The 11980-nt window shown below is 38.9% G+C and overlaps 2 protein-coding genes across 2 annotated transcripts; both read left to right on the top strand.

Annotated features, from left to right (window-relative positions):
- Positions 1-3272: 3272 nt before the first annotated feature.
- On the top strand, positions 3273-6357 carry dnlz (DNL-type zinc finger). Its single transcript, XM_041811415.1, has 3 exons — positions 3273-3699; positions 3801-3940; positions 6126-6357. Exons 1-3 carry the CDS (start codon positions 3412-3414, stop codon positions 6277-6279), a joined length of 582 nt encoding a protein of 193 aa, XP_041667349.1. The 5' UTR covers positions 3273-3411; the 3' UTR covers positions 6280-6357.
- A 166-nt stretch (positions 6358-6523) lies between these two features.
- On the top strand, positions 6524-11953 carry uck1 (uridine-cytidine kinase 1). The gene is made up of 7 exons (XM_041811414.1): positions 6524-6712; positions 7173-7332; positions 8850-8946; positions 9024-9166; positions 9246-9340; positions 11149-11197; positions 11282-11953. The coding sequence occupies exons 1-7, from the start codon at positions 6623-6625 to the stop codon at positions 11476-11478; spliced, it is 831 nt and encodes a 276-aa protein (XP_041667348.1). The 5' UTR covers positions 6524-6622; the 3' UTR covers positions 11479-11953.
- The last annotated feature ends 27 nt before the right edge of the window (positions 11954-11980 follow it).

Genomic DNA, 11980 nt, shown 5'->3' with positions numbered 1-11980 from the left:
CTGAAAATAACTTGAAGGTGAAGATAATTAAAAAATTATTTTAAAAAAAAAGGCAAAAACAGATGGAAAGTTGCAAAAATGGGCTAAAAGTGGCTAAAGAAAGAAGTGAAAACTGTTAAGGGAGTGGCAAAAATAGGTTCAAAAAGGCAAAAAACTGGGATACAAGTAGAAAAAATGGGTTCAGAAAAACTGAGAAGGGTTAAAAAATGGGCAGAAAAATTGTGAAAAGCAGCTTAAAAGTGGCAGAAATGGTTTAATAGTGGCAAAAGAAAGAAGTGAGAGGTGGTTAAAGATTGGCAATAAAGGATACAAGCAGCAGGAATGGGTTAGGAAAGGGTTGAAAATGGAGAAAAACGGCTAAAAAAATTGCAAAAATGAGTTTAGAGTGGCAAAAAAGTGTCGAAATTGGTGGCATAAGTGGTGGACTGAGTTGAAAAGGGACAAAACAGGTTAAAAGTGTAAAAAAGGGGCTAAAAGTGGCAAAAGAGAGTGGGGAAAAGTGGTTAAAAAGTGGCATTCAAGCAACAAAAATGGGTTTAGAAAAGCAGAAAAGGATTCAAAATGGGTATGAGATGGTAAAAAGCAGCTTTCATGTGAGGAAAATAGTGAAAAAATGGGCAGTTAAAGCACTGAAAAGAAGATAAAAACAGCAAAAAATGTTAATAAAGGACAACATGTGGCAAAAAATGGTTAAAAGAGGCAAAAATGGGTCAAATGTGGGAAAAATGGTTGGAAACAGTGATGAAAAGGGGTTAAAACATTAAATGAATAAATAATCTGAACAGCACAACCCCAAAAATACCTTGACACACTATTCAGCACCAGAAATAAGGTAAATATAGCTAGGAGGCTAGCACCAACACTACTGATGTAGCACTCATTATATCATCAATAAATCACAGCTGTGGAGGCCTGTTCACGGGGTTGTTCAGGGGGGCAGCCAGCTTTAAGACAGACCCAACTGTATGTAGCTTCTTGACATCACTGAAGCCTTTACAGCTGATGAATTGAAGTTTTTAAATTTGCATGATCTTGATTTATCACAGCATTGCCACAACAGCCACACTTTCATGACACCTGCATTACTGCACATGTACTCAGTTCCATTTTAACATGACTTACCTACTCATGAACAGATGCATTTCAGAAATCCTAAATTAAAGTTTCATAGGGCCTGTTCTTTCTGAATTATTCATGTTTTCTGAAAGTGGTGTTTATGAATAAGAAATGAGTTTTCCTGTGAAAATCAAATGTGCAAATATCAGAGACTCTTTAAAAAAGAGTCATAATAAACCTGTAGCATTTGTAGACCCTATTTCTTAAAACAGATTTCCTTGCCTGCGTAAATGTTGTTAATATGTTTATGAATAATTTTCAGTGTTGCTCTTCAGTCATCGGCTCATCTCTCAAACTCAAGCTACAATTTAGACAACTAAGGCAACTCTAATATTATTTTACAGCTTTTGCCTTTAAACTATTAGATTACTCTAAATTTCAGCTTTGATACGATATTTCCATGAAACAACTAGATTATTAAATACTTGTTAGATAAATGAGGAATAAAAAGAGTAAATGGAAATGCAGAATAACTCAAAATGGTAACAATGGCAACTTTCCAAACCATGTTTCTAACCTGCATGTCCTTTCTGATAAAAATTACATCTCCAGAGTGGTAAACACACTTAAATACACTTTCCCAGCTTCATATAATTCTTTTTCCCCTTTATTTAGATATGTTTAACAGTCTCTTCTGGCTGTTTAAGTTCATTTCAATGCCTATTACTTTCAATTTGAAGGAATGACTGATTTTATTTCAAAGCTCCTGTGTGGTATTTATGTTTTTGTTGATTTAGAGGCTCCTGTGGAAAAACAACTCATCTTATATCTTTGCTGGACTTTATGTGGGAAGTTTTTTTTTTTAATGAATAAAAAATCCTGTTGTCTTTTGATTTAGAATATCACTCACTGAGAAAATACGAATGACTCATGCAAATTAAGATTGTTTCAGCAAACTGGATTTATTGAATTTGCATACCTACCATGCTGCACCAGTTTCAGAGATCAGTGATAAATAATAATTGAAATAGAATAGAATAATAGAAATAACTGTCGTGTTGTTGATGGCCTCATTTGATTTTTTTGCTCATAAAAGGATAGCATTATTGATTTTAGTGTGTTTTATAACCAGCTGGGAAAAATCTCAACAGAATTTTATTTTTTTTTTAATCGAGTAGGTGAAGATATACATGCAGACATGACCCTACCACCATAACAACATTCCACCAGCGTATATACATAAATAAACACTGTATTCATATTTACACACATATATATACATATGTGCTTAAATACATGGGGTATGCATATTTCAAACAAACGACTTAATGACCATGTATTGTGAAATCCAAAATTTGCATTTGTATTTGGGCCTTTAGAAACCCTAACCCTATCCCCAGCCGTCACTGGGCGCTGTGGGGAATTACCCCGCCCCCCTAACACTACAATGATATAAATCATCAAGCAGTTCACCTCAATACAGTCTGCTGTTTGCTGACGTCACTGTCTTCATTGAAAGTTAACAGCCAGCTACATGCTGTGTTTTTAAGGTAAAGTTCCCAATTCTATCATCCCCAGTGGACTACAGGCCATTAAAAGTATCATAACGGAGAGATTTGTGCCAGAAACAGTAAATTTATAAATTTCTGTCTCTCTGCTCTGGCACAGAGCTATTTACCTGTGCTCTAAACAGAAGCACTTGTTTTCATTTTATTTGAGAGGTTCCTTTTTCTCCTGAGTGGGCGTGGCTTCAGCTCATTCAACTGACACACCCACACCATGCAAGAGCAGATGTACCGCCCCATTTTTCATGATTTTGAAGTTTAATTTTATAAACTTAGAGATGTTTTTCATGACTGAAATTTGACCTGGAGGTCCATAACATAGTAGCCTGTCATACAACAAACCTAAAATAAAGATTTTTTTCATTACTTTACAGGGACTTTAAGGATTCAAAAATCGAATGTAGTACTTTTCTTATGTCAAACCATTTACCATTGGTCCATTCACATTTATTAAAATAATATTTTTCATGCAGTAAAAGAAAATTCTAAATATGTATTATTTTGACAGTTTGCTTTTTCTTGTTGAAAAAACACCCATAATTGTCCTTTAAGTTAAAAGAATAGTAGATAGTATTAAAAATATTGCTACACAACGGGATGTTTAAGTTTATTTTGAAAGTACCTCTGCCTGTGACGTCACAGTTCCGCGACACCGCACGCTGGTGAAATTTGCAGTCATGTTTATGTCCTGTGTGTTTATGCAATGTCCAGTTTAAGGCTACATTAACAACATTCGTCGAGGTTTATTTTTAAGTAAATATTTCGGACGTTACGTCAGCCATACTCCTGGATGATGCTGACCGTCGCTCGGTTGTTTCGGTGTTATCATCGGTTTTCATCCCAGTCCAGACTCTGCGCCGCGTTTCCCTGTCATCCTCCAGCAACACCCATCACCACAGCAAGGAGGACTAGTGTTATTACTCCACTGTACCCGCGTAGTTTTCACATACTGCCCCCGAATGACAGATATGGATCTTGTTTCAGCAGGTCTAGAGGACTGTCCACTTCGCCATGTTTGAGAAATGACGCCATTGGAAAACTTCAGACAACACATTATCAGCTCGTGTACACATGCAAGGTAACAGTATTCACATGAAGGCACTGTATTACTGTAGCTTTAAACTAAATTTTATTAAACTGTATATTAAATTTATTACTGACAGGCTAAATATTTTCCAGGTTTGCTCCACGAGATCCATGAAGAAAATCTCCAAACTCGCTTACCACAAAGGTGTTGTCATAGTAACGTGTCCAGGATGTAAAAATCACCACATCATCGCTGACAACCTCAAATGGTTCTCTGACCTGGAAGGGAAAAGGTGAGTGATGCTTTTGGCACATGAAACTAAGCAAAAGCAGATATAACACACTGGATCATCTAACAAGATTAGATTATCATGAGAATTTTTTCATCAAACAAAGCAAAACATTTCAGGACATTTTTGTTTTAATCTTGATGATTATAGCTTACAGATTATGGCAGTCTAAAATCCACTATCTCAAAATATTAGAATATTATGGAAAGGTATAATTTGTAAAGGTTTTCTGTGCGTTCATTCTCTCACTCTGGTTCAGTACACACAATCATAACCATGGGGAAGACTGCTGACTGGACAAATGTCCAGAGGACAATCACTGACATCCTCCACAAGGAGGGTAAGCCACAGAAGGTCACTGCTGAAAGGGCAGGGTGTTCTCAGAGGCTGTATCAAAACATACTCATAGAAAGTTGACATAAGGGAAAAGAGTGGTAAAAGGTGGTAATGGGGAAACAACGATGAGCTCAGCCTTCAGAGGACTATCAAACAAAGCAGATTCAGGAATTTAGGGAGCTACACACGGCTGAGACTGGAGTCAGTGGATCAAGAGCCACCACACAGACGGATCCAGGAGATAGACTACAGGTGTAGTGTTTCCCAATTGGATAAGCAATGGATGGATTTGGAAGTCAAGTATGAAGAAAGATCACTAAGGACCAGAATCCAAGGTGCTTAAAGTGTTTTTTAGTCTCCACAGTCAGTGATGGTTTGGGGTCCATGTCATCTGCAGCTGTTGGTCCACTGGTCTTTATCAAGTCGAGTCAACGCTGTCAGCTGTTAACCAGGAGATTCTAGAGACCTTCATGCCTCCATCTGCCAAGAAGCTTTTATAGAGATACTGATTTCTTTTTCACCTGCCCACTGTGAAGCCAAAACTACCAGAAACTGGTTTGTTGACCGTGGTAGTGCTGTGTTTGAAAACCTGAACCCCATGGAGGATCTTCGGGGATTTACCGAGAGAGAGATACCAGAGTCAACAACCTGGACGAGCTGAAGGCTGCTATCAGATCAACCTGGGCTTCAGAACACCCCAGCAGGACCACGGACTGATTGGGTCCATGACACAAGAATTGATGCAGTAATTTGTGCAAAAGGAGCTCCAACCAATTACTGAGAATGAACACATTTTTCAAATGGCCAACATTTCTGTATTTCACTCCTTTGTATTAGTATTGCGTTAAATTCTAATAGTTTAACTGTAAGACATGATCATCAACATGTAAAGGAATACAGACTTTATATTTTCTATAGAATCTATACAATATTCGAGTTTCACTTTTTGAATTGAACTATGAAACTTTTCCATGATGTTCTAATGTATTAGAATGCTTCTGTACTTACTGTTGGACATTTTAAATAGCTTTTTAGTGCACTCTGGTGGATAATGTCTGTAATAGCAGCTCTAAAAAACTGATGAAACATGGTGGAATTTGTTATGCAATTTTCTGTTACTTATTGACAGACATAAAGTAAATGCTGACAGCAATGTGTGCTTTAGTTTTACTCAATGTCACTTTCTGTTGTAGCGTTGTAAGTGTCATAAGTACAATTTAAGCCCCTGTGAGGGTTTCTAGACTGGTAAAAAAGACAGAAAATTTATACTGTTTATGAAATAAAGAAGCGCACCAGACCCTCACAAACAAGACTTGTTATTTCTTATTTTTTCATAAATGTTAGAAACCCTTGCAGCATAGTAGGTGTGAGAAAAGGGGATCGCATTCCCTGTCAAAAACACAACTAGTTACTTTACACACAGCAGAATCAGTTAAGAGAAAACAGGTACAACTTGACTCGCCGTGGGCGGCAGCATCAACAGAAAGTTTCTCTCAGGTTCTTTTAATAAAATAAAAACATGCTCGGTATCCCTTAAAGACAAATTCTTTTCATTTGCTTAAAGTATCAGCCAGAAGTTAGGTTGTCCTAACTTAAATGCTTGCAGAAAGTCTAGGTTTTGATTTAAGCATAGATGCCAGTTTAAAAGCAAGGTTTATTCATAGTACAATAAAGAAACATACATTTTTGGTTAATTATGTACCCAGCAGGGATGGAAAGTAACTAATTACATTTACTCAAAATACTGTAATTGAGTAGCTTTTCTGTGTATACAATAGTCTGGTACCTCTACCACCGCTGGTAAACAGTATATTCTTTTGAATGACTAGTGCTGTGTTGTTTCACCTTTCAGAAACATTGAGGAAATCCTCGCTGCTAAAGGAGAGACGGTGAAGAGGGTTGAAGGAAATGCTGCTCTGGAGATAGTACTAGATGAATCCATCGAAGAGAAATCTCAGCTTGGGGAAGACACAGAGAGAAAGAATGATGACAAAGAGAAACAATAATGTAATCTGGATACTGTGTTTATATTTAATGCAAGATAATGTTTGGTTTGATAATAAAATCAATTCTTTTGTATTTGACATCCTGGATAGTTTCTTGTAACGACCAAATGATATATGATATATGTGAATATATATGTCACCAAATGAATGTATCAAAACAAATAAATACTATTGTTTTAAGGGGGAAAAACAGCATTTTCGCTCCTGTTGACATCACAGGGTTCATTCATGAGGTTGAGTCAATTCTCGCGAGATCAGCGCGTTGTTGTTGCAAAAGATAGCAGAGCTAGCGCAGATTCGCGCTATCCCTTATTCTGCAGTCTTTCTAAACTGTGGGACTGCAATGGATGCTCTCGTCGCCCATGGGGAGACAGAAAGACCCCGGCATCGTCCCTTCCTTATAGGGGTCAGCGGAGGAACAGCCAGCGGAAAGGTCAGTCCGGTTTAGACGGCACCCCTCGAGACCGTAAGCATAGCTAAGTTTGTTAGCAACGCTAGCATTAGCTTGTGTTAAACTGTCAAAGAAACAGGCACGCCCACTTTTCTACTCTTAGTTTCTCTAATTTTCATTAACACACTAGGCACGATATTAGAAGTATGCTTGATTTAATTTAACGTCCCCTACCAACACTTCTTAGACCGCCAAATAGCTCCATATGGTCAACTAGCAGCTGATAATAGCAGTTCTCCTGTGATGCCATGAGTAACAGTCAGCTGATAAGCACCGACAAGGTCACTGATATATTTACCAACATTTGGGGACTTTTCTTCATCCTTATTTTCTTGCACATCTCCATAAAATGTCATTTTATGCACTTGTAAATTAACTCGCAAAGAGTTTAGGTGAAGCCAAAAGTAACAGCTGTTTGAATGATGGGACCTTTCTGCCACAGTCAACAGTTTGCGCCAAAATCATGGAGCTCCTGGGCCAGAACAAGGTGGACCACCGCCAGAGGAAAGTGGCTATTGTAAGCCAGGACAGCTTCTACAGAGTCCTGACTCCAGAGCAGAAGATGAAAGCTCTGAAGGGCCAGTACAACTTTGATCACCCAGGTAGGAAGTGTCCAGGTGTCTCTTTTCCTTTGCTTTCTCTCATAATAGCTCACACCTGTCTGCCTTCACTCTAGGGAGAGTTTTTAAAATAAAATAGAGTGACATATTTTTATATTTACACTTATTTTATGGTCTTAAGTAGGTTTTTAGAGGGACAAGATAAGAGGTTCCTCTATTGGAGGGGTAAATCATTTCTAGCTCATGTGCGCCATGGAATAAAATGCCGGCTGTTTAACTTGCTTATCTTATTTAAAATACTAAACAGACAGTCTGGAATATTTGATTCGATTTAAAATGGGCCAACTCATCTCTGAGTTTATATATACAGTGCATTGAAAAACATTCTCCCTTTTCCTTTTTTCAATTTTCTTGTGTTGCAGCCTGATGCTACAGTTGGAAAAAAAATGTTATTCTCATTAATTTACACGCAGTATCTTATCAGGATGAAGTGAAAACAACATAAAAAACATCTTATTCATTAAGAATGAAAAGCTGAAATGCGTCCACATATGGTAAATTTAAATGACTGGCAAAGACCAAGCCATGAGGTCAAAGAAACTGCAGAGCTGAAAGGCATGGATCTGAGGAAGACTACAAAAACATTTCAGCACTGAAGGTTCCCAAGAGCACAGTGGCCTTCATAATTCTCAAATGGAAGAAGTTTGGCACAACCAGGACTCTTCTTAGAGCTGGCCAAACTGAGCAGTCAGGGGAGAAGGGTCTTAGCAAGAGTGGTGACCAAGAACCTGATGGCCCGTCTGACTGAGCTCCAGAGATCCTGCATGGAGATGGGACAAAGTTCCAGAAGGACACCCCCCCCCCCCCCTTCTCTTTCTGGCAGAGTGGCTAGACGAGGCTCTCATCTCTCTGTAGAAATATCTCAGCAACGATCAGAGAAATGGGAGGAACCTGAGCTAAATTTAAAGTGTTTTTGCAACGGATCTTAATACTTAATGTCAATGTGATATTTCAGTCTATGTTTAATAAACATTTCTACTGCAGACTTAATTATGATCAACATATTTCTATTATCCTTTCTGTTCAATACATAGGTCCCTTCTTCTAAACACTCATCAATATAAGATGTGTATATTGTCATATCCTAGGTCTTTTTCAAAAACTACTTCTTTTTTCTTCATTCTTAAGGCTATTGTTTTGTCTTCAGTTGTTGTAGATTTGGTTATTGGCCATCTTTCCTCTGCTTTATTCTGTCATGCTGTCTTTTTCTTGCCCCTTTTCTTAACCAGTTTCCTGTCAGGGAAAAACAGGTTTGCATTTTGAGCGAGGAACCTGCAATCCTGGCTGTGAAGCTGCAGTGACAAAAATATGTAAAAACTTTGGGGAATTCTGCAGCTAAAAAAAGAAGTTGTTCTGAACAGACTGTACCAACATCTGTTAAGCTCTCAAATGCTTACAAAAACAACACCGGAGCAACTTGGACGCATTTCACTAGAGCTAAGCAGTGCAATCATGAAATCCCTTCAAAACCTCAGATTTTTGACTGTGTCTGTTTGCAGATGCATTTGACAACGATTTAATGTACAAAACCTTGAAGGACATCGTGGATGGGCGAGTGGTTGAAGTTCCAACGTATGATTTTGTCACCCATTCCAGGTAGGAGGGAATCCTCTTTTTTCACACAATAAATTCTTGTCACTGTAGCTTCATGAAACTGTGCATGTTTTCTCCAGGTTGGAAGACAGGATCACGGTTTATCCAGCAGATGTAGTCCTCTTCGAGGGGATCCTGGTCTTCTACACGCAGAAAGTTCGAGATATGTTTCACATGAAGCTGTTTGTGGACACGGATTCAGACGTCAGGCTCTCTCGCAGAGGTACCAGCGTCTCCTTCACACACAGTATTCCAGGAGTTTCCACAATAACTGGTTCATTTGAACTGATTTCTCTTTGTAGTTCTGCGAGATATGAACAGAGGGAGAGACCTGGAGCAGATTCTCAGTCAGTATACGACGTTTGTGAAGCCTGCTTTTGAGGAGTTTTGCTTGCCTGTAAGTATGACAGTAATAAACAGTATTTATCCCTGTTTTTTTAGAGTCAACAAACCATCAACCAACATTATCAGCCCCCTTTAGAACTGACCTTTTCATTGATCTGTAGATCAGCTTGCAAAGCTTGCAAAATCAAATTAAAACTGGGGGTTATCTTCACATTTACACACAGTCTAAAAACTTCAGAAAGGGTTTGAGCTGGCCCTGGACACAGCATCATGGTAAAAACAAAGATATCATTTTATACTTCAGAAAAAGAATTGTTGATGCTCACAAAGCAGGAGAAGGATCTACAAAGTTATCCTAGCATTTCCAAGAGTCAAGAACTGGAGTGAGAAGGATCATCAAGAAATTCAAAGAGAGCCACACAGTCAAGAACAAGCCTGGCAGAGGTAGGAAGAGAAAGATTTCAAAGACTCTGGAAAGAAAACTAGTGATAGATATGTCTAAAGACCCAAGAACAACTGCCAAGACACTAGAGAAGGACTCAGCCAAGTCTGAAATCGTAGTCTCAAAGAAGACCATCACTAGAGCCCTGCATAGGAATGGGCCAAGAAAAAGTCTGCAGAAGAGACATCTTCAAGTGAGACTGAAGTCTGCAAAGGACAACCTGGAGAAAGATTCTCATACTGGAAGCATGTCCTTTTGTATGATAAGACCAAACTAGAGCTCAATAGAGACGGTGGTGATGTTGGGAGAAAAAGGGGAGAGGCATATAACCTGAAGAACACGGCTGTGGGGATGCTTCTGCGAGTCTGGAACTGGGAATCTGGTAAAGGTGGAAGGAACCATGAAGAAAGATGGAGAAAGATTTAGAAAGAAAACCTCAAGCAGTCAGCAGCTAAACTGAGTCTGGGTCACTGCTTTGTCTTCAAACATGATTCAAAACACTTGTGGCTCCTGGGGAAGAACCACCTCCAGAAGACCAAAGTGAACCTTATTGAGTGGCTGAGACAAGCCCTGACTTAAATCCCATTGAAAATCTGTGAGGTGAACTGAAGACCAAGGTCCATGCCAGAGAAACCTTCAAATCTGGAGGAGCTTGAGAGATTGGCCAAAGAAAAATGGGCTGGGATTCCTCAGAAGACTGGCTCAGACTTGTTGAAAACTACCACATGATTTAGACCCTGGTAGTTTTTGTTTGTGAAATAATTTTGTTTCTGTGTGCAAAGTAAAATAATGTTAGCATCCAAAATAAAACTAGGGCATTTGGAAACGCTGTTAAAAATCCCCTCCTCTGTTTAGCAGCACTTGGGAAATACTCAGGGAAATCTTCATATCTTCATGCTAGTATTTTCGTTCTCATCTGTATGTATTACTGCCAAGGGATTCACGCAGTCATTAATTAAGAAGATACATTTATAAAGCACTTCATGCATTAATTGTGGTGCAGAAGGTGGCCCTGTTTTAAGTCCAGCCTGGGGGTCCCTTACCTTATGTTTCCAACTCTATCTACTGTCCTCATCTCCAAATAAAGGTGTAAAATGCCCCAAAATATACTTTAAAACAGATGTCTCTATGTAATCATACATAGGAACAGGCCAGGGGCACATACTTTTGATACAAAAGCCTGAAAGTGATTTTTGCATGTTCCCTTTATGGTTGGACAGACTCTCACAAGGACATCATCATGTCCTGATAAAGACTCGTGGTGAGTCAAAATGTCTAGACCGCCTTGTTTAAAAAAGGATTTGATCACATCCGAGTGCAGGTCACTCTTCAAGTTTAAAGAATTGAAATCTATTGAAGTATAGAAAATTTTGACTTGTTTCTTTTATGCTACCTGATCTTATTATTCGTGTTCCTAGACAAAGAAGTATGCTGATGTCATCATTCCACGAGGAGTTGACAATATGGGTAGGTTTCAATCCCAAATACAGAGGCATACATTGTAGTTTCTCCAGCAGCAATTCTGACAGTCCTCCCTCTCTTTCTTACCAGTTGCCATTAACCTCATCGTCCAGCACATCCAAGACATTCTGAATGGTGACATCTGCAAATGGCAGCGCGGGTCCATCAACAGTCACGGGCGGGGCTTCAAACGTGCCATCTCCGAGCAGGGCGATCTCCACAACGGAGCCGCCAACCCTCCTGGAGGAAAGAGGGTCCTGCTGGAGCCCAGCTGTCGACCTCACTGAGAACATGTGAATCCATGAGCCCAGACTGTGAATATGAGATCTTACTGTTGCAGAGTCAGAGCTGCGGTTTCTTTATTTACCAGTACGATAATTCTTATCGATAGTGCTGTCCGGCTGTAACGGTCTTCCATGATACTGTTTGATTCTTCAGTTTTGACTGTACTCAGATGACGTGTTACTGAAGCAGAGGGTGAAGGAGGAAGCTTATTTAATCTTTTAATGTCACATGCTTTGCACCTTATATTTATAGTGACTTTAATTGAGATTAATATATTTAAATTCTATGATCTGTTGTAGTTTTGTTGCTCTCTGTTTAACTTATTCAAACTAAAATAGGACACATGTTTTAGCAGTGTTACACCAATCAGTGCTTCCTCTTCATTATTTACAGTTGAATCCATGCCTTAATTTTTTAAAGTTGATTTTCCACCGACCATTCTGTACAACAATAAACTGAACCTCTCTGATAAAGCTGCACGGTCTTTTTGGACTCATAATGAAG

The sequence above is a fragment of the Cheilinus undulatus genome, linkage group 17 (genome assembly GCF_018320785.1).
Source record: "Cheilinus undulatus linkage group 17, ASM1832078v1, whole genome shotgun sequence".
NCBI classification, from domain to species: domain Eukaryota; kingdom Metazoa; phylum Chordata; class Actinopteri; order Labriformes; family Labridae; genus Cheilinus; species Cheilinus undulatus.
This window is presented reverse-complemented; position numbering and strand designations above follow the sequence as displayed.